We start from the raw sequence: 23,561 nt of genomic DNA on the forward strand, positions 1-23,561 counted from the left end.
CTAAGGGAGATATTCGAGTTTGAAAAACGGAGGGTAGTTAAGAAAAAAACTGCGTTAAAAAATGCCGGTGAAACGGATTATCCGCATTTAATGCTGTCCCTCCCCCAACTTTCCTCCGTTTTTCGAATTCGAATATCTCAGCGAACATTGCGTTTAGAAACGTGGAATTTTTTGTTGGCATCAAGAGAGACAGAGTAACAACATTCATATTAAGTTTTTGAGCAGATGGTGTCCGTATAAAATGTTGGCATTTTTATTTCAATAATTGTACAACACCCCTTGCAACATGAATGTCATATTTGAGTACTACGCGTTTCATTTGGGTATTTTTTCTCATCGAAAAAATGCCATACGCCCTGTTACCTATGCACCCTGTATAAAAAAATAAAATATCCTGATACAATACGGTACAGTGTATTCTGTTCAGACTGAAAGTAAACCTGCTTACAAGTCAAATACAGTACGTTATGAAAAATATCTGTACAGCACATGCAGGGCCGAAACTGGAGGCGTTGGGAGGAAGGGTGAAATTGCCCCAAGCAGCAAAGTTTAGGTGGTAGCAAATTTAAGGGAAGCAAAACAAACACTGTTATAAAACGATCGAACTTCACAGTGGAGAGGGTGGCAGAATCACGTTGCCCCCTCCCCCAAAAAATCGTTAGTTCCGACCCCGAAGTACATGTAATAGTGTTGTGTGGTGTGTGACCGACCGTCAGTTTCAACTTGTTCAGATCATCTAAGCTTTAAAATGTTAATTCAGTCTCTTTTCTCTTACTACGCATGAGAATTTTTTTCCCCTAGATGCGTCAAAGCTATTCACAAAATTTGATGTTCCCGAGGTGAAGCGCGCCGAGTGGTGTGGTGTTAAGATGCTCGTCTACCACCGTGAAAATCGCTGTCGTGTTCCTGGGTTCGAACCCGAAGGAAGACAAGATGTTTTCCCTAACGATCTTGAGGTGACCACCAATAGACACCGCCTTCATTTCCAACCCATCTCATTAATGGCAGTAAATTGCAATATAGCTATATGGCCAGAGTTGGTGTTTGGTGAAGTAGGTAATGCCATGGGATTTAGTTCCTCTAATCAAATTTTTTTGTGTAACGAAAAAACAGCCAAACTGAAATTATCACCAAAATGTATACTCGTTTTCAGACTACTATTGATAAAAATCTTTACTAGTTATAAAAAAAGACGCCACACAGTCAGGGAGAGGGGGGGGGCTATAAAAAAGCGTTGCGTCTATAGATTTTTTTCATCAAGTAAATTTCTGGAAGTGCATTTTACATGTTTAATGTTCACTGAGGATATTTTCCCCCGTTGGAAGAATATCAAAAAATGTACATTATTTTGCGTCAAAGTTTGATAGAAAATTCACAAAACCATTTCACGTTGTGTATTTTGGGAGAACGTTAGAGAGTACATTCGCCTGAAAATAAAAATATAGGTGCCAGACTCACACTCCATCAGATTTTTGAATATTTTCAATTTCTCGCGTGTATTATAAACCTTCCACAGATTAAATCTCACTCGGAAAAGGCAGATAGAAACATTTTCATTCCAGAAAAAAGGGGAGGAAATACGTTTTTTTCTTGTGGAAATCTTGAACAAAAAACTTCAGGTTAGAAAAAAGTTTATTTTGCTCGACTTAGTTTTGAGGAAATGGGATCGAGAAAGCCTTTTTTTATTGACCAAGTCTTTCCCCAAAAGCCCGAACAACTTCATTCAGAATTCTTTCATCTGACCTGTTCCGTCGTGTACTAAAATTATATTATGTATTGTATTTTTATAATGCGCGCATTTTTGCCATCTTATTTTAAATACAATAGCGTTTGCAATACCTATATAATGTTGGTCTCAACTTAGTGTATACAGTGTATCTATATATTTATATTCAACCAACAATATCCTTACTATAGCCAAATTTGTAGTACTAAAAGTGAATTTCAATTAAAATTCCACGAAATAATTTTTCTTATTCAAAATGAGCTTGAAATATTCTAATTAAAAATAAAATTTGAAGAGAAATTACATTCTTTTTTGTTACCGAAAATTGTTCCATCTTGTTTTCAGAGCAGTCGCTTTTATTGATTGCACGCGTATGAGTATACGCGTAAGGCTATGCCGTACTATGACTACCATGCATCATACAGGAATTCGACCTCTATACTTGTCATAATGTAGGGTGTTTCAGAAAGAATCATTCGATTTTAAAGTATACCGCAAACTGGGATGACTTGAGTGCAGATTTTGGATATTTTTGTGTTATTTACCTAATGAATTAACATTGTTTACTTAAAGTTGCAGTTAGAGAAAAAGAAGTTTTCAGTTATTTGTTTACGCACGAATAATATTGATTTGTAACTTATTGTAATGGAGAAAAATGAATGCGAAGTCATACTCAGTATTCAGTGGAGTGAATACTCTATTGCTTTGATATTTCGCTTTTCGAAGAGTATGTTTCCATCTCACAATAGGGCGGTATTCACTGACATGGTTTAAACTATAGTTACAGTTTTTGGATAGTAGATCGACACGGATTGATTAAAACCTGGATTTAACCAATCCGTGCCGATGTCCTACCCAAAAATTGTGACTATAATTACCACCCTTGTAAAACAACCAGTATTTGACAAAATATAATTTGATTAAATTATCATGCACAGTCGAAATAATAAATATACTTACCAAAACAAAGAGATTGATCCAGATGTAACCACTAAACATGGTGAACAAAGTTTTATGATATTTCGATGAAACATCAAAACACAGGTAATAATAAGAGTAGGGGGTGGGTGGAAAAAGGTGGAATAATTATGAGAGATTTAGACCCCCCCCCCCCCAAGTCACCCCAGTTTACTGTATATTTACTCTATAATATAAAATCACAAACTCGAAAAGGGCAGGTTTCTAAGCAACCGAAATTAGTGACGATTTTATGTTACGAAAATGAGTGACGGAAATCTGTTACACTTTTGTGTTACGGAAGTCGGTAACGATTTTGGGTCAAGTATTCATTTAACTGTAGAACATATCGGGACCCGTTTGACCCATCGGGACCATGTTATGTGCATGTACCGAAGGGCTCCCATATCCTACAGCAGGGCCCTTAGGCTGGAATTTAGATGGCGAGCCCCCAAACCAGCTTTTCAGTGGCCCCCTCTGTGGTTAATTTATAGTGTGAAAAATCAAAAAGTGATAAGAACCGTTGTGGCCTCTGTCAGCCCTGCCCTTGGGGGGGGGGGGTCATGCCGAGATAATATACATACAACATCAGTGTTCCCATCACACAGGGTCGGGTACCCGGGGGGGATTGCACGTATAAGTTAAAAGTTTCCATTTCCAGGCCCTTGATGGATCTCATTGTTTTCTTGCTGCTTTAACGTAGGAAAATTTGCGATAGACGAAGCAAAAGATATATCCAGTCTGGGGGCCCAATAAAATTTGTGAATTCGGTCACGGGTAGTTGCGGGGGTGGGCCTGAATTTTATTCGTTAGTGAAACGAATACAAATTAAAATTTTTCATGGCACTCGCCAGGGGGATGAACGACAAGCTTCCAAGTCGGGGGCCCCATGTTTACAGGTTTCATTTTGGGGGCCCTGGATGAATCTCATTCTTTTCTGTTGTAGAATTTGCAACTGCGGAAGTCCGAAATAAAGCCAGTCTGGGGCCGCACTAAAAGTATGCGAATTGGTGTCCCAGGTAACTGGTTGGGGGCCCTGGATTTTATTCGTTGGTGAAACGAATACAAATAAAATATTTTCATGGCACTCGCACCGGAGGATGACCGACAAGCTTTCAAGTCGGGGCCCCCCATGTTTATAGATTTCCTTTTGGGGCCCTGGATGAATCTGATTCTTTTTTTTTTTTTGTTTAACATTGTAGAATTTGCAACACCGGAAGACCGAGATAAATCCAGTCTAGATTCCCCACTAAAAATCTGCGTATTGTGCCCCCGCTACTGGATGTGAGGCCCTGGATTTTATTCGTTGTAAAATCCATTTATTCATTTATAAAAATGAAAAATTTTCGTGGCCCCTCACAGGGGGGGTGGTGTCCGACAAGCTTCCAGGTCAGGGCTCCATGGAAATGTTTACAGGTTGTAATTCGGTGCCCCTGGATGTATCTCATTGATTCTTGTTGTTTAACATTGTAAAATTTGCAACACATCGGTAGCCCAAGATATATCCAGTGTGGGGCCCCACTAAAATTCAGCGAATTGAATCTGGGGACCCCCATGGGGAAGTTTTCTGGGGATGCTTGATGAATCTCATTTGTTTTTTGTGTGTGTGTTCCTTTATTATTATTTTTAATAAAATTCGCTTCTTCAGTAAGCTGGTGCTTTCACACGTCCCTTTCCATAGCATGCTGGACGAAATAAACAAGATATGTTTTGAAGAGAAGTGGTGGGGGGGTTGGCCGCCAAAGCTGGCAGGGGGCAAAGCCCCGACCCCCCTAGTCTAATATATATTTGTTTTTTAAATTAACGACACACAATCATGAACGATACGTGATTATAAAGGAAAATGTATTTTTTTACAAATGTTTAATATGGCTGTTTAGTCATTCGTTTAATGTAAGATGATATGAAAAATCTTGCGCACACGTTCTATTGGGAAGCTCAGGTGCAAAAAATTTTCTGTCTCTGTGGAGTTTTGCACATCATTTCTTGGATTATTACGAGTAGCAAAGAGATTAAATTGTTCTCATCAGTATAGTTCTTCATGATGAAAAGCTCGTGACACTAATCCTTGGTCGATATTTTTTATTCATTTCAGTGCAGTTACTCAACTTCGTAACTTGTAAGTTATGCAATTTGTATGACTTGTAACGAAATTGTTTTCTTAATACACGCTGACCGGTAGGCCGAGAAACACGCACAATTATGATTACCGACTGACATAATGCAACTGAAGAACACAAAAAATTTTCTGCTTATTAAAGACGCAAGTCTTTCTTCACCAAAAAGGCGGCATAAAAGACATTGTAGCACTATTCATTCTGCATAATGGCATTTTCCCCATCATATTCACCTATTACTTTTTCACAGTTTTCATTACTTTCATACTTTATTCCATACTTTGTATTCAATTTTAAAATATTTACAATTTCGAAATCAGATGATTCGTTTTACAAAACCCTGTTTTTTTTCGCTACCTAACCACCAAACAGCCGGGAAGTTTTGTATAATGTTTACTAATTCAAACTGGATTACAGAATGAAAGTTTTACGTTGTTTCATTTTTAATTTCTAACTCTTTATACTCATCATAAGAAAAATCAATGTAGTTTTGTGATGTTGTTCATTCCATATAGTAAAACTTGTGTTTGGAATTTCTATTATAGATCCTCCCAAATCTCCAGTTTTGAAGCTCAATTCATCAACAACATCTTCGATAAGCGTCAACTGGGAACTAGATTCTAATAGCCAATCGCCGGTTTCAGGTCAGTGATCATGAAATTCGTCGAGCTTTTTCGCATCTTCCTATCAAATGATGCATGCGAGTCGAGTTATTCAATTATAATGGCCACTTAGATTATGTAATACTCTTCTCATTCTCCGTCTTCTTTGCCGTTCAGCGAAATATTGCCGATTCTTAGCCTAGGAAACATAATAATTTTGAAAGCGTTTGCGTATTTTCACATGCGCCTACATCTCTTGAACCGGTATCAAAATCCAATATGCATAATTCCATAACATTTGGTAATTAGCCAAGGAATAGCAATGCTACTTATGAGAAGTAAAACCAATGAAATCCAACTCGAGCTATCGGATACAGACTTTGGTGTTTCAAATTGGCTTACGTTTTGATCGATACACCGAGGAAATAAAACCGCGACAAATGCGACGGATCTGGATCCACGATATTTATTACCATTGGAGAAACGCGACAAGAGAATAAAATGTGTGGAAATAACTTTTTTTATCACTTATTTCTATGAACGCAGTTTTTATGAACATGAAAAAAAAAACCGACACACATCTGTAAATTTCGAAATCCGTGGTTATTTTTTTCTTTTCGTAGGAGAAAAAGAAAAATTGTAAGAAAACGTCAGATACCATTTTTTTTATGAGAGTTTTATTTTTATTTTTCTCTCCATACAATTTCGCATCTTCTTCAGGTTACGTCATATACTGGCGAGAAAACGGACTGGATTGGTTCGAGGAGCAGCTGCCACCCGAGAGAAACAGTCATAAATTCCATGGGCTCAGATGTGGAACCCGGTACCAATTTTACATCTCGGCCTACAACAGTATGGGCAAGGGCCAACCCAGTGATGTGATCTCGGCTAAAACCGAAGGAACAGGTAACAAAAATAAAATCCTAGTTTTGATAGTAAATAATAGAATATCTGGATCCTCGCAGATGGATAAAGAAAAAAGTTTTCTGTGGCAATGTATGCCACTGGAAAATGTTATGAATCGCATTCTGTCCAGTAACTACTGTTATATCATCCCAGTATGTCGGAATGAATTATAACCGGTTCCAAAAATACATCATCATTTTTTCAAATGGTCTTGTTTTTCTGTTACGTTTACTTCAAAGATAACTTTAATAGATACAGTAAAACCTCACTTTTGCGGTTACCGTCGGGATAAAAAAAAATTCGTCCGTAAAAGAGGGGTGACCAGGGGTTTGAAATGCATACTTTTATTATACAAGGGGAAATTATTATTCAGCCGTAAAAGTGGGGGCGGAGGTTTGTCTATTAAGAAAGGTTTTACTGTATGATTCTATTTGTAAATATAGCGTATTTTACCGTCTATATTACAGAAATTAAATTATCTCTATTAAATACTATATGTATGAAATTGTGTTCCCAAAAATATCGGGGAATAGCGAGTGTATTTCTTATACACTCATGTACAAAATTAAGAGAATTTGCACACTGTGTCTATTTGAGGCATCGTGTTAGACGGCCCCACCCCTCTATGTGTTTGACAGAGGGTTCCCGACTGCTACGAGGTATCGAGAGGAGATCTTACAGCCCCACGTTCGACTTTGCAAGGGCGCAATTGACCCACGGTTCCTGTTCATGGACGACAACGCTATAATAATACGGATAATAATGAAATTATTTTGTCATTATTATCCACCTATAATGTTGTTATCTGGTAATTTTCCGGACATCATGTAAACACCACAAATATGAATTGACACCGCATAAATATAATGATACTTATAAATATAAAATAAAACATACAAGATACAGTATGAAACTTTTTTCTGGATTTTTAATACAACGTTAGCACTTTTATTAATTGTTATTATTACCAGAAGCGATAGGTATTCGATTGGTGAATACTACTAATGCAGTTTAGGTTGTATCAATCAATGCACATAAGTTTCATTTGTATCTGAAATATCATCTAATTCCCTGTTTATATTTTGAATTAAATGTTTAGCCCCAGTGGCGCCGAGTGAACATTCGTTCGTGTCTCGGAACTCGACGTCGATCCTGCTGCGGCTGAGCGCTTTTCGGAGCGGTGGATGCCCGATTGCGTTCTACGTGGTGCAGTTCAAACTGCAGAAGGAGTCGGAGTGGCGGATCTTATCCAGTCGCATCGAAGCGAGCGAGGAGTCCACGCTAATCCCCGACCTGGTTCCAGGCTCTTGGTACAACATCTTGGTGTCAGCCCATAACTCCGTGGGCATCACCGAAGTCGAATACGTCACTTCGACTCTCACGATCAATGGAGGTACGTATAAGACGCCCAACGTTTCCGGCTCGTCGAAAGAGCCGCTACATGCTTCAAATTTAAATTTTCCTCAATGTTTCTTCGGTTCATCAACATCATCTATTCTTTTCTCAACAACACTCCCCCCCCCCTTCCCCGTAATCCATGGTGGATCAGTTTGATAAATATCTACGTTTTCTTTTCAGTTGAGTTTTAATAAATATCTATCAGTAGTAGCAGCAACTCCGAACAGTGATTTCTGAATATTCCTTGCATATTGAAGCATATATTGCATATGTTAGGACGCGGTAGCCCAGGTAAGTAAGATAATCGCTTAAACTACCAAAGTTTGTTTAGAAGTGTCGAGTGTTCGTCCTTGTCAGAAACTTTCCTAACACAGGGGTACAATAGAAACTGCGGCATGGCCACAGAAAAGATTGCTACCGCAAGGAGTCCCACACCGAGCGGTTAGTGCACCGATTTCTTGGTGGGTATAAAAAAAGATTGCCGTTCGGAATCGGCAATAAATTGTAGGTCCCGGTCTAATTAGCCCTCGTGTGCAGAAAACGATCGTAGTGGGACAAAAATCATCCAGTTGTATATATTACAGTAAATTGTAATAATTCATTATTATGCGAAATAACCGGTTATAAATATTAATTGCGAATCATCTCAGTAATTTTGAGAAATTCATCACTTTTACCGGTGTTTATGCACAAGACCCAAGTGTCGTTGGTAAATTTGATAACTGCCAAATCCATTATCACTTTTATCGGTAATTATATAGTATACCGTTGTACAGTTGGTGGATTTGACAAATATGAAAAAAATCCCAGATGAATCTAGTATGTTCGATAACTATAATGGTACCCAGATATAACGAACCACCATTTTATGAATTTTGAAGATTTAACGTTCAAAATCGTGATTTCATAATTAAAAGTTCATGAAAATAGAAAAATTCGTCAAATGGAGATTCCTTATATGGGGTTCGATCTTAAAATTTGTTAAATGAGAGTTCATCATATCGAGTTTCGATTTCAGAATTCGTCAAAAGGAGATAATTCGGTGATGTTTGGAAAAATTTGTTGAATCGGAGTTCATTATGTCCGGTCCAGACTCCGGCTAAAAAAATTCAGTCATCTAAATAATAAATCTTATCACGGCAATGCGACCGATTTGTCATGATTACCAATACCAAATGGTGATCATGCACAATAACCGGCAAATATGATATATTTAGTACGATTTATCATGTGTATCAATGACGTTTCGGTATTATGTACATTATATCATCACCAGTAAAAAAGTGACAATTTTTTTGCATTTATCAAATTTACCACCGACGATTGTTAAGCATTTCCAGGGCCGTAACTAGGATTTTTGCCGTCAGGGGCAAACATGATTCAGCCGCCCCCACAACTTTAAATTCGATAATTGTTTTTTTTTTTTTTTTTGTTCCCATCTAAAATAGCGACCCCCTAAATTTTGCAGCCCGGGGCAGTTGCCCCCTCTAGCTCCGGCCCTGGGTATTAGGCATAATAACCAATAAAAGTGATATAAATTAAGGAAAACTCATCAAAGTTACCCAAAGAATCGGTTATTATGCACAATAACATGATTTATCACATTTACATTGCGATTACAAAAAGTATTTCTAATTTTCTTACATCGTTCATTCTTGATTATTAATTAAACAGTATTTTACCCACAAACTGTAGAGTGTGGTTTGTTTACATACTCATTTAAACATCTGTATTCAATTTTTATCGAGCTGTGTCTTCTTTTCTTATGTTCTTTCTAGCTACAATCGGGCCTGAAATCGGGATCGAACCAGAGAAACGCAGGTTCAAAAACCTCGCTGTCATCGTGCCGATAGCAAGTGCCGTTCTCGTCTTGATTGCAGTTTCGCTGGCAGTGTTCTTCTTGCTCTGTAGAAAACGGAATAGTGGAGCCAGCAACCACTATGAAGGTGAGAGAGGTATTGATATAACCTGTCATTATATTACTCAATATATTAATACATTGTGGATGGTATGCTGCGGTACGAATTCCCCGTGCATTTTGGATATTCTGTATATCTTGATATACTGTGGAACCACATCAGCGAAAAAGTTCTGCCACCCAGCTTCTACAGGTATACGGGTTGTGTCGGATTACCGAAATCGCTAGACTACCGAAAGGTTTTTACATTAGAAAAAGCTCATCTAAATATTATAAACTTCTGGTCACAGACATATAATAACATGTTTTCCCATTCTACACTCGGAGAAACTATGCCTTAAAACGTGAATTAGTGAATTGGCCGGATTAGTGTACGGCAGGATTATAGAGAGTCTAGTGTATAAGGATGGTCCTATTAAAGGTGTCTCACAAGCAAAGGATTCCAAGGTGTCGTGCTCAAAAAATTAGGAAAAAATTTAAGTACATTCATCTCAGCCAGAAACACATAAAAACAAAAAAATTAGCGGTGGAATGAATGCAATTACTGGGTGTTTCAAAAAAAATCATCTGATTTTAAAAAATTACAACTCTTTTCAGCTTTGAATCCGGTATTTCCAAAAGTTTTTGAAGACTTGGGATCATTTCCCATTCCCCTTTCTCTTGGGATCCTTTCCTTGTTAGTACTCTGCCACCAAAATAAGAAGGAATGATAGTACATTTCAACACAAACCACTTTGTAAGGGAACCTATGGTCACAATCCACTTATTCGGAGGATACGTACGTTACGAAGCTTCAGAAGTTGTCAAAATATGGCAACCCTGTTCACATCATGAGGAGCGACAGGGAATTTTTTTCCATCCACTCACGGGTAATTGAAGGAGGGAAATAAATATCTTGTATTTTCCTTTTCGACAGTATTATGCGTGTGTGCAGAAAATATATTTTTCTCCTCTCGATCCAAGGCTTACTTTAGGATCTTTTTTCTCTCTCTTTTGGTGCCAGTGACTCAAATTAGGATGCGATGAAGAAAAAAGTCATTCGTTATACGTCACTCCCTCAAGCGTGTTTACCCTCCTTTGTGCTCGAGAAATGAAGAACCACATTACCCTGTATCCCATCCACAATGTGTTAGAAACGAAAAGCCTTGCTTGGTTCTTACTCATCATTTTTTCTGAAACTTTAAAATTTATAATTTGTTACGATAATAATTATTTTATTTTTCACTCAACTCGGAGCTTTTCATTTTTGTAAAACTTATCATTACATAAGCAATTACCTTATATTTGCCTGTCAATAATCAAAAATGACTGCGGAATAACGTTGCCGGCTGAAGTTAGTTTTTTGTGGTTTTCAATTTCAAGGAGTGAATCTCCGAGCTGATCTCTCCGTTAAAAAGTCTCGCAACAGGTGGGACAATGGTACAAATATATACAATTACACGTTACTCACTTTTCTTCTGAAGCTTTACTTTAGTGCTGATGGCAGCATTAATTAATCAGGCATAACACTATACATATGCACTCAGACTGTTAGGTACATGCGCTCACACTTCCAGCACAACTCACTCGGTAGTGAATTGCCCATGGCAAAGAAAGGAGTTGTGCTTGGATAAAAGAAATAAAGAAAAGGTATAACCTTGTGAAATTTATATCTGTGTAGAGTGATATTCTCGAGATGACTTTGTTTAATTCGTTAGTAGTTTAACTTCAGGAATAACTATATTTGTCATGTGAAGAGTTGTAAACCAACGGCATAAGATTCAACCCGATTGGAAGAGTTTATGGTAGAATTATCTCCTACATATGCGTGCTAAAACACGATGCTATACTGATTCATTGATTCCTAACGCTTTCATTTTACCTTCATCGCAGGGGTTCGTGGCAACGAAGATGTAAAAGCAGATTCATTGGCGATGGCCGAACTGGAAAAATCTTACGATCAATGCCGAGAATCTGTTTATTTTCCGGCTCCGTACGCAACGAGCCGCGTTCCCGCTTTGAGGAAAGGAGTACGACAGACGAACAGTCGGATGGACGACGACAGAGAGGAGGGCTGCCGCAGTCTTCATCACGAAACTAACAGAACTGCTGCCAATGAACACATTTACGATTTGCCTCAACAGATCAGGATTGACATGGTAATCCGCTGAAAAGCGTACATCGAAATTTAAAGTTGAAACTTTCTACTAGAACACACATTTTATCTCCGGCTAATATTAAATTTGATCGTCGGAGTCGTTTACGCACTTTCTATTGCAGCTTGCGAATTTTCTTTTGATGTGAAATGGTTGTTCATGGTTGTTGCGTCGTTTTCTTTATTGTGAAGAGGGAACTTCAGAAAAACACTACAGGGTGGTCATAAAATAACTTTGCTGATAAACGAGCCCCTAGCGGCCGCAGAAATCAACGAATGCAAATGAAATTCCAGATGTAGGTGTTTCTCAGAGTTCTCGAGAAAGAGAAGAGGAACAGAAACCTAGTTACACACATCACAAAATTTCAGAACTTTTAAATGGCAACATCCACTTTTATGCATTTAAAAGTGATCGGCGCAGTAAAAAACCATAAATGACGTTCATATACGATGGCGCTAGACGTAGACAAAGAAACATCTTATCAAACAGTTGATGCTCTAACCCGTCGGTGGGAAACTTCCTGCCACAGTAAAGCGTCGTCATTCCGTTGAGCCCCGGCATTTATAATGCTACACAGGTACCGTTCCAACACCATTAATAGTTTTTCACTCTGCTGATCACTTTGCAGCGCATAAAAGTGTGTGTTGCTATACGAGTCTTTCGAAATTTTATTGCTGATACAGTAACCGCGAAAGAAAGCCTTTCCCTTTCATTCTTGAAAATGCATACTTTAAAACACTTATATTTCAAATTTCCTTCGCACGAGAGTCGATTTTTACGGCCACTAGGGGCTTGTACATTGGCAAAGTTTTTTATGACCACTCTGTACATGTCATATATGTAGAACTATGTCGCCAATTAATCAGGAAATGTTGAAAACAGTTATGTTGTATCTGTAACTTAGCGAATTTTGACAGCGCGAAGGCATTTCACTTACACATAACGACATTTAGTATCCTGCAAAATGATTTTATAATTGTTGTAATTAATATGCATTTCTCTGGATCGGAATTTCAGCTGAAGATACAATGCAGTCGAGTTTTCATTACGCGTGACCAAATAACATGAAATGCCATTTTACGTGAAGCATGCGTTTCATATCATCAAAGAACAATAAAGGAGAACATAATAATTTTATCTAAAAACATGACATTCGTTCAACACACAAATAATGCATCAGTCATTTTGATTTCTTTCGTTAACAAAGTTAGACTTGAATATTAAAAGCATAAAAAAAATTTTTAAAAATTTATCCGAATAACAAATCAATTACAATGTACTTCAAATAATTTTCCTGTTGCATTTTTCTATAATTATTTTCCTGGCCTTTATTACTATCCACGAACCCATTTATTCCTATCCCAGTCCAGGGATGAAAGAGGTGCACCAATTGCTCAAACTGCGCCGAAACGGTTCTCTTACTACATGGGACACCAAGGCACCGAATTTCTGCACATTAGCACCAATTTCGATTTGTGGTGCACAGAGATGCCACTGCCGCACTTAGCGCGTCAAATCAGTACCTGGTCAAATGTCCGGAATTTAAAGAAAAGTACGCATATAAATTTTGTTCACGAGAGGGACGCGTTTTTTTCCTAGTCAAGGACGAAAAAGTACGGAGAGGAAAAAAACCACCATACAAAAAAATTTTTTTTCCCCTTCGAACACTACTATAACCGCATTTCTCGACCATGGAAAGACCATATTCACCATAGAAAGTAGTTATACTGATTCGAAGTACAAAGGAAATCCTGCACTGTTACTACTTATTAGTATAACCCGCGCGGGTTAATGAAAGAATAGACTGGTGAAATACAGTACTCTTCATTTCTCTCTCTCTCTCTCTCTCTCTCTCTCTTCTTGCGTCCTTGAATGAAGGGTATATGGGTTATATACCGAATTTTCCGATTTCAGAGAGAGTTTTTTCTCCCGCGGGTTTTGTACCGAGAAAGTAACGGTACTTTCCGGCTGTCTACTTGCGTTCAACGACGGTGTATCTCTGGCATGAATTCACTTCGTTTCCCACAAGATTGCATATGCGCTTTCGTGGAAAAATCGTATACAATTGGATCGCCCGTTGAAATTATCGAAATTTTTCGGAGATTACATGCACCCCCAATCACCCAAATCGATGAAAAAAAAACTCCAGCTAAAATATTCGCTGTTTTGGTCGAAAAAGCTTTTACGTCCTTCTATCTTGAATTTAGCGCGTCTGTTATTGCAGCACGGGTAGCACCAAAGCCTCCTAGACGTACCTCCTAGTATCTAGGAGGCTTTGGTAGCACGGTGCAAGAGCTGCCCCAGCATTGGCGGAAATACACGGTTTTTTTTCCCCTTGGAACCATTACATATTCCATTTTTTTTGCAATAGGAGGGTGAATAAGATTTTTGTGTTCAAGCAGCAAAACGTACTTGCTGCCTAGGCTTTCAGTATGCATGTGTACAATTTGAAAAAAAAAAAAAGAGTCAAATAATATTGATATCGCGTCATTTCAGTAATGCATGCTTTAGCAGCGGCAGATACTTCAGAAACATTTTAGATGGACTTCAATTTGTGGAGGAAATTTAATTATAATTATCCATTCTAATCATTTTCGACAAAATTTTCAGCATTTTAAGGAAAAATTACCCCTTATATTGCAGATATAGCCCTACAGTCTATTTTTAGTCCTGCTCGATTTTTAAAATTTCTGCTTCAAAAATAATAGTTTGCTACTCCAAAATGCATGAGTGGCACTTGCATCCATGTCAGGTCAATTTCTTTTGTTTTAACACGAAGAGGTGACTTTTGTCTGAAGTATGCTGGGGCGAAATCTCTAAGATATTGCGACCGTGTTCGGTGTCATCCGCGTTAAATATTCAGTAGAATCTGCCATCTGCAGTAGTCTCGATAATTCGAGTTGAACGAAACCAAGACCAACTCGGATTGTCCAAAAAAACAAAAATTTCATGAGAAATTTGACAAACTTGAAAAAAAGCCCACAATGCAAAAAAATACTTTAATTGGCCCCTAGGACAGGACTTTGATGGACCTCCGGGTGAGAAGTTTTTGTTGTGAGGGCTATAGCCATGTTTCGATTTAGTATATATAAGTGAAAACTAAAAAAATTCATGTATATAGGCTCCATTCCCGGGCTAGAATATTTTGAGACTCCCATTCGTGCAGGGGCTATCACTTGCATTGGCCACTCTACAATCTACATGTACGCCATGGACCATGGCCTACTAATTGAAATTAACGTTGAAATGAGAAACCCCTATTATGCTTATTATGTTCTGAAACAGCATACTATTCAAAATATTTTTCTATGAACCTATATATATTCGTATTTAGTTTCACCAGCTTTTGCTGCTAATCCAGCGACTACATTCATTACAACCCCCCCCCCCTCCCACACACACTTTAAATCAAAATTCCTCGAATTTATGAGAAAAATGTAACAAAATGTATTCTTGGGGGGAAAAACAAATCACGGATTCAGCAGATCTAGTATTATCCAGAATCTCGAATTTTTGATACTCGGATTATCGAGACTACCTTAACTTCCACACAAGCAGACTATCAACGTAAGACTTGCTAACACGTACATCATCAAAAATACGTGTAATATACTATTCGGGAATACATAAAGAAGAAAAGTGTCTTTTCATGATTTTTTTTTTTTTTTTGAAAAAGGGCAGCGCTCTTTTATTTTATGTTATTTTTTCTAATAAAACAGAGAAAGAGAAAATCTCTAAATGTGAAATTTCTTTTTTGCTGAGAGGAAAGAGACGCATTCGTTGTTGCTTTCACTTAAAAATGGTTTTTTTCCCTTTCTATTTTAATTACTTTTGTCCTTTCTACTGTTTCTATTATTGAAAAATAAAGTAAATATAAAAAGAAAATTTTCGAAAATTCTCCTCTAAGAATTTCGTTTGTTTTTCGTTTTTTTTCCCCCAGCGTCGGCACAGTTACCACGTTACAAGTCAAGAAGGAGGAGGAGGAGGCGAAATGCTCTCGTCCAATCTTTACGGTAAAAAAAATTCTATATATTTTTTATTTCCTCTTGAAGTTAAAGAAAAAAAAAGTTTTTCTTTTAATTTTTTTTTTCACTACTGAAACAAAACTGCAGTAAATGTGAATTGTATATAATGGGGACTTTCAGTTAAAAAATTATTATTTTGGAGAAAGCGTAAATTGAATCAAACATGATTATTGACGTCTGGGTTTAAGTGCGGATTGAAATTGGGTGGTTTCTGTGTTTTTTTTGTTTCGGTTTTTTCAAATTTCCATTCCAATATGTTTTTTATGGCCAGATCTGAAACTTCGGTAGGTATCACTCAGAGCTAGTAGTATAACGCATATCTCATCTTCCCAAAACTTCATGAGGTAAGCACTGGCTAAGAAGTTGTGGTCCAGTGGAATTCGAATTTCTAGAGATCGATCAATAAATTTTATTGCTTCAGCACGTATTTTAAGAAAGATGGCATATATATTTCAGAAACATCTCAGAGTATTAGAGTAATAGTAAAATTGACTATTTACAAGCAGACAACGTGAAGAATCATTAAGATCACGATCTGAGACAAAAATCTTCGTATACTATTATGTTAAGTGAATTGCATACACGACACATAAATACTCCAGATTACACAAAATATGCACGTTTTGGTTTTTAACCACTTTACGATCAAGGACGTAATATTGCGTCCAAACGCCAATTGGAATGAATTCAAACCAGTTCTCACTGTTTTCTTTCCTCCCTCCTCATCATCCGGAAACAACCCTATATTTTTTTCGTCCTAGTTTTTTGTATAGCCTGATAGTGATTTTTCCAACATATGATGTATCTTTCGTATAAGAGAACAAAAGTGAAGTAACGTAACAGGCAGAGTGATAAAGAAATATACTTTATCAACTTATCATTTTTGTCGCACCACGGTCATTTTCTGCACACGAGGGGTAATTTTTTTTTTGACCATGACCTACAATTTATAGCCTTTTCCGAACGGCAGGCTTGCTCTTTATACTCATCGAGAGGTTTGGTGCGCTAATCCCTCGATGGGGGACTCCCTACGGTAGCAATTTTTTCTGCGGTCATGTCGCCGTTTCTGTTGTGCCCCTGTGTCGCGAAAGTTTTCTGACAAGGACGAACCGGGTATCCAACTCGCGACACCTCTAAACATCCTTTGGTACTTTATGTAAGTATCTTATCGACCGGGCTACCGCGCCCAACTTATCTATTATACGATTTTACTCTTTCATTTGGTTTTTTTATCCCCTTTTCTCTTCTACTTCTTCCCCTTCTCCTTTTCCTTTTTCTAACGTGCGGTTAGGTTAGGACAGGGTTACCATATTTATCACCGAGTCATCAAATAGAGAGCATCCGAATTTCTTGCCGGTCTTTTGTAATCGAAGAGATTAAAAAAAAAGCTGACAGAGAGAGGGAGAGAATGAAGCTTTGTAAACATAGGTAAACGTTCTTTTTTTCAGATCAACTCAAAATCTATTCTCTAAGATATGATACACCATTTAAAAACTATAAATATCAGACGCATAAAAAATGCATGGTATCAACATCGGTCTGATCAAGAACATCAAAAAATTTTTAAGTTCTCGAATGCCATTGAGATATTTCTTTCGGTAATTCGCATAAAGCCTGCACTCAAATAAAACATGTATTCGGTGATACATGATACTCGTGCCCGAATTTCTTTATTCAAGGGATTGGCTATTGAAATTCGCGCATGGGTATCTTGAGTTGATAACAATGGGGCTTATGCAGAGATCTGTTCTGTAGGTTTAATAGGTGCATCGAAAAGTTGGGCTTGATAATTTCGACATATCGAACTGGTAGCTTTGGTCGATAAGGGTTCTAACGATGAACGGGATCTGCTGTTTTGTTGCTCTTAACGTGTGGGTGCGTCTGGGCTTCCCTGTGTTGTTGCTCTCTAGTCAGTGTAAAATATTTCAAATAATTAAAAACAGTGCCCCCGAAAACCTACCATAGCACAGAGATCAAGTCGTTTTCAGGGGGTCGGGAGATGAAAGTTTTTTTTAGAGGCATTTCATGTAGCGTTGCTCACGGCTGTATTTACCGACACTGCACTCGTAAGTGAAAGGAGGTGAGATCAAAACGGACTGGATAAATTCAGGATTTTAACAAATCCGTGTCGATTTCTAATCCTTTAGCTTGCGATTGTAATTTAAACTATGTCGGTGAATACGGCCATTAGGAGACAAATCAGCTCCTAATCAATTCAGAGATAAAATTTTATTACCATTTTTTTTTCAAAAAACCAATAAGCGTGTCTGACCAAGCTTGATCCTAATTAAATGGATTGGTGTACGTCTAGATAGAGTGAGAAATTTTCTAGAAGCCCCACTGTCAAAGTGGTGCATCCGAGTGAGTGGCGTAGTGGTAAGATGCTCGTCTATCGCTATGAAAGCTGCAGTTGTCAGATCCGTGAGTTCGATCCTGGAGAAGAACATATACAAGTTCTTTACCTACCAATCCTGAGGAGACCACCGATAGATATGGCCTTCATGTCTGACCCATCTCAATCAGTAGCAAATTGCTCTATGACGATATGATCGGAGTTGATATGTAGTACTAGTAGGGTAAAGCCACTGTGCGGTCCTGTGGATATCGTGCTGGACTCTGAGTTCTCGTCGGACTCTCATCGTGCTCGTTCTGAGGATCCAGGTTTGAACCCCGTCGACGGTACAGTGGTAGTTGGTGGTTTTCCAGTTTTGCAGCACGAATTATAGCCGGTCTCCCGTTTGAAAAAGTCTCTACTCCGAGAGCAGAAGACCTACAACACGATACGACAAAATATGAAAATTCAGTCATTTCCATCTTTACTTCAGAAAATGGAAGCTAGATGGCAGCACGAACACGAAACAAGCACAACTCGACAACATAAATACATTAGGGTCGCACATACACTCAGAACACACATTCCGGCATGTGCCGATTCGTTAGAAATTCCGTAGAGGAATGTGTACGAGGTGCATGTACAGTTTAGTAGTAGTAGTAGTAGTAGGGTAAAGTGGTCCGCTGGCCCCTTTGCCCGGTTACTACTAAACCAAACATACACCGCGTCCATATTCCTCTGCTGAATTTCTAACGAATTGATACACGTTGGAATGCTCATGTAGGTGTTGCGCACCTAACATGAAGTTTGGTTCTGTGTAATGCTTGTTATGCGTAGTGCTGCCATCTACCTTTAGTGTTTCCAACTATAAGTGAAGTGTGATGTTGCTCTCTGTGGCGAGACTGTAAAGGGGTGATCGGCTCGCATTTGCCCCTCGAAGTTTACTACTCGCCCCCTCAACTGGCTGGAAATACTTGCCTACAAATTCTCATGCTTATTCAGGAATAGCCAAATGTAATCGAACACTGGAATTAAAAAGGGGTGTAAGTAGCAAAATGTAAAATCCGAGGAAAATTCGATGTAATGGGGGAAGCCGATGTATTGAGAGATGCATCAAGCACTAACCAGTGGGAGCTACAACAAACTAACCAGTCGTCGGGAACTTTCAGGCTTATTTCATTGCATTGGTGTTGGTACTTACATTATTTTTTGCGGGAAAAAACGATTTTTGAACCAATTGCACTTACAGCCTTTTTTAATTCCAGTCGTCAACTATCATGAGGACGCTGCACCATGCTGGGGTGGGCCAATGTATTAAGACGGTGGTGGTGAGAACGGAATCGCTGTGCACTCCTTGGCTTCCAGAGACGGTCAAGATCACAACTGCACCGCTAACATTTCCTCTGAAGATCGACCCCACAAATTTAGACGAAACTTCTGGAAATTAGAATTCCACTGAATTATGCTTTTTCCATTCCAGAGATAACGATATTCTCATTATTTTTAACTGGTTTAGCTGCTACTGGTTAATTATTTCATTTTATCCATCGAAATTCCTTCATTATTCTTTTTCTTGCAAACTGAACCAGATTATTATTTTTTTTTAATTCTATCTTCGTAATGAGAGAAACCTTTTTTAAAACTGTAATGAATAGTGATGAAACCCCGTATTTTCAGATGCCTCAAAAGCCCATCATCTGAGAGGCGTAAACGAAGACTCCCTTACATGTGATATGGATACCTTCCTCTTACACGAGAAAATGTCGATAAGCAATCAATGGTCACCTGACCGCAGGTAATTATTGCAGGTAATTGAGTTGATATTGAATAATAGAGAGACGCCAATCGCGTTTGAGTGAGTGTGTGTGTGTGTGTAAACGTACGTTGCATGAATAGCAAGTTCTAAAATTGCATCACTGTGTGTTGAGTGTTGCGATTTTAAATAAAGTTTTGTAGGATGTTTTAAAAAATAAAAATCTGTAGCTCTCTTTATTCCATTGATATGAAGCTGATTAACTTGAAATTAATATAAACGAACGCAAAATAGATTATTATATTCTTCGCATAATCATTTTTTGTCTATATTATCCAGGTGGTACATTGACGGCGTTTCTATTGCTGATGGCAGTCGATATAGCCCTATGCGTTGTGCACACCAGCCTCAAGCTGTTATCATAGAAGCTCCCGAATTGTCTGATGCCGAATGTGACCGAGACCTAAGACTACATTTGGCAGACCACGGTATATTATAAAATGCAATGATCTGAATACACATTTCCCTTCTTCGCCTCAGGTTTAGTAAGACGCGGATTTCAATCTCCCCCCCCCCCACTCCCCGTATCCTCTCCCCAACAAAAAAAATTTCTTAACTAGTTTGTAGCAGTAGTTTACAAAGAATGTAAAAGTGAATGGGTCGCCCTAATGACAATGGATTCAAGGAAAATTTAATTCATTCCTGAATTACAATAATGCGTGGTCTCACGATTGGGATTGCAGCTAGGAACAAATTCCAAGTAGAACACGTGTTTACAAGAGCACTAGAAAAGCGTATATTTGACGGCAAAATTCAAATCGCGATTTCTTTCGGTGAAACAGCAGTCACACATGGAACATTCAGTAATTATTCTACATCACTCAGAACTCAAAATCACGCTCTCCTTCTAGCAAATAACATATTCAAGTATGTGAATACCTTTGACCTTTGAAGACCCGGCACTACCCGCGAATACCGTGAACATGGGAAAACCCCAAATAAAGAAAATTGTTTTGGACTTTTATGTGCTTGTGTATTTTTCTCAACATGCCCACCCACACACACACACACACACACACACACACACACACAAGTGGTGTTAGACAGGGCTTCATCCAGCAGGATTATTCCAATTGATTGTTTGTTTTTTTCTTTGTATAGAAAGGGCTATGAAAAACTAGCTTGGAAACCCATCAAAGATTGGCTGAGACACGTTGGTAAACAGTTTTTCCTAATCGCAACCTACTTATTCGGGAGGATACGTGCATTACCCACTTGAGAAGTCACTTGAATATAAAGACTCTGCTTACATTATAAGGCGCGACAGGGAAATTTCTTTCCTCAGTCACAGAGAACTTATTTTCTCTCCCTTTTTTGATGACTGTGGCTTAAATTCTATGTTAAAATTCACTAAACATAAAAATAATTTACTACTCTGTATTTTATTGCAAGATCTTATTAGATGAACAGATTTATTGTAAAATCTGTTCATCTAACTATCACTCCCCCCTCAAATTTTGGCTATAGAATTCTGAACCACTTTTTATAAACATTCATATGAAATATTCAGTAGCGAATGATTCGTATATGCGTTATTAACCAAATTTTTTATACGTGTGGTGCTTACGCAGGCCCTTAACTAGGCTGGGGGCAACCAAGCCAGATGCAGGACTCACAAAAAATACACTGGATGGGGGACTTACGAAAATATGCACTTATTTTGCATAATAATAATAACCTTTACAAGGGGACCCCAAAAAATTCTATCCTAGAGCCCTGACAAGGCACGTTTCGGCCATGCGCATACGACGTATAAAAAAAATGTCATGTTCCTACATGAAAGTAGGAACACACTTTTCCACACTTTCCTAAATCTTATAGGAATTGTGAAAGTAATAAGAGAGCAATATATATATAAAAGTGATATTCTTTAGAATATTTTATTTGCTTCCATAGCTTAGAGGTAGAGCACTCGTCCGGCATATGGGAGATCGGAGTTCGGGTACCCGGGAGGCCGGAGATTAATTTCAATATGTCTTCACACAGCCAATTTTTCGTATATATCATATTAGCAAAAGAGAGGATGTTTTTCTCTACATATATGTCACCATCTCTTTGCATTGTTTTGATTTGTGAGCTGCTAGCGGAATATTGCCGCCGTCCATCGCAGAGAGCCATTCAGCATTATATATGTTTCAAGGAGGGAGTGTTCTATGTGCTTTCATAGCTTAGAGGTAGAGCATTCGTCCGGCATACGAGAGACCGATAGTTCGAGTTCTTTTCTAAACATCAATGTCTCTTCACACAGACAGTTTTCCGTATATATTGTGTAAATGCATTTATTCACATTCAAATCATATTTATTCTTAATAAAGTTTCTTTTTTTTAAAATTTTCCACTTAATAACGCAAAGATTCACCGTTTCAGGCCAGAATGTAATAGATGTCTACAATGGTAAAAATATCTCAAAGGTCGTTTGCTTAGCAAACTGATTCGCATCCTTCGTCACCGAAGAAAAATTGCTTTGAAATTTCGCCCTGTTACTTCGCTTTCGAATGAACGGCTACTCAAGAGTGATGCGCCTCGAGGAAATTCGTTTGCCAAGTAGGAATCAAACACTGAAGAAGGTTTGAAGCAACACAGAAAAAAATAATAAAGACCTTCAAAGAAAAACAGTTACTTGTTGTCGAATGTCATTTCTGACAGTGGTTATACAAATATTCAGAAATGTTTATGTCAAATCAACTTTTCTTCGGAATGTAAATATCAAAATGTAAAATGTATATCCATCAGAATATAAATAAATATCATCGATATTTTATCTAGAAATATAGAAGTAGTTTTTTTTTTCGCACGATCAGTAGTAACCTCCCAAATAGTTTCTTCAATGAAGGTCACAACCAACTCTAATTTAAATACCACACCGCACTCAGATGTTACCCAATCAACATGTACGACGTGACATTCACGTCCTTTCGTTACCGGGCCTTTAATTCTGTTGACGTGAACGTCACGCGCCGTGTATAAAGTTGTATATCTCCATATAACTTCCAAGATGCTTAACGGAGAGCACTTGAACGTCACGTCATACGAGTTGATTGGATTAAACATCGCTGTCAAGTTTTATCAAACAAAACCACAGATTTGTCCCAGCTTTCAATGGTTTTGAAATCACAGCTATGTGAACGGGCAAAAGAGTGTTTCTTCCGTATGATATAGGGTTATAGATAGGGTTACTATATTAGGAAATTCCGAAATGAGGACCCACACTGATTCCTTCTCTTTCTGTGCAGCGACTGGCTTATTTCTATTCACAAGAAATGACGCCGCTATGATTGGAAAACAACAATCCTTTTCCAACCAAAAAACAGTTGCCATCTCAAAGTTTTCATGCCTTTGACCATCAGACCTAGCACATCCAAACTGCATCATTGACATATGCCTCTTACGCCTGGAAGTTAAGAATAAATGTTCATCTTTTCCACTTAATCAATCTCGAGTTTGTGATTGTCAAGATATTATTAGTCATAAAAATAACAGCTACACATTCAAATTGTTACTAAATCACTATATTCACGTTATCCTAAAACATTAATTGCTGTACAGTTGAGTAAACAATGGTATGCTCAAGACAGATGCTGTGGTTTTCTTCTTGCATAGGAAGGTCTCATGATTATTTCAAATCCGGTGAT

General features: G+C 38.0%; 1 protein-coding gene across 3 annotated transcripts in view; it reads left to right on the forward strand.

Moving 5' to 3' along the window:
• The window catches only part of LOC149086608 (cell adhesion molecule Dscam1-like), a 171,459-nt gene extending 148,764 nt beyond the window's left edge, over positions 1 to 22,695 (forward strand). The window contains exons 18-26 of one of the 3 annotated variants that reach the window (XM_089230988.1): positions 5,346 to 5,444; positions 6,123 to 6,308; positions 7,408 to 7,701; positions 9,485 to 9,661; positions 11,497 to 11,762; positions 15,700 to 15,772; positions 19,794 to 19,911; positions 20,209 to 20,357; positions 22,297 to 22,695. In XM_089230988.1, the coding sequence (XP_089087114.1) occupies positions 5,346 to 5,444; positions 6,123 to 6,308; positions 7,408 to 7,701; positions 9,485 to 9,661; positions 11,497 to 11,762; positions 15,700 to 15,772; positions 19,794 to 19,911; positions 20,209 to 20,357; positions 22,297 to 22,361 (1,427 nt within the window). In that variant the 3' untranslated portion in view covers positions 22,362 to 22,695. Of the gene's footprint in view, positions 1 to 5,345; positions 5,445 to 6,122; positions 6,309 to 7,407; positions 7,702 to 9,484; positions 9,662 to 11,496; positions 11,763 to 15,699; positions 15,773 to 19,793; positions 19,925 to 20,208; positions 20,358 to 22,296 lie in introns of those variants that run through there. The other 2 variants (XM_089230989.1, XM_089230990.1) reach the window with 2 other exon arrangements.
• The last annotated feature ends 866 nt before the right edge of the window (positions 22,696 to 23,561 follow it).

This window comes from Pholcus phalangioides, unplaced genomic scaffold (assembly GCF_987345545.1).
Source record: "Pholcus phalangioides strain wild (caught in Gottingen) unplaced genomic scaffold, Ppha-v1.0 ptg000004l_1, whole genome shotgun sequence".
NCBI lineage: Eukaryota > Metazoa > Arthropoda > Arachnida > Araneae > Pholcidae > Pholcus > Pholcus phalangioides.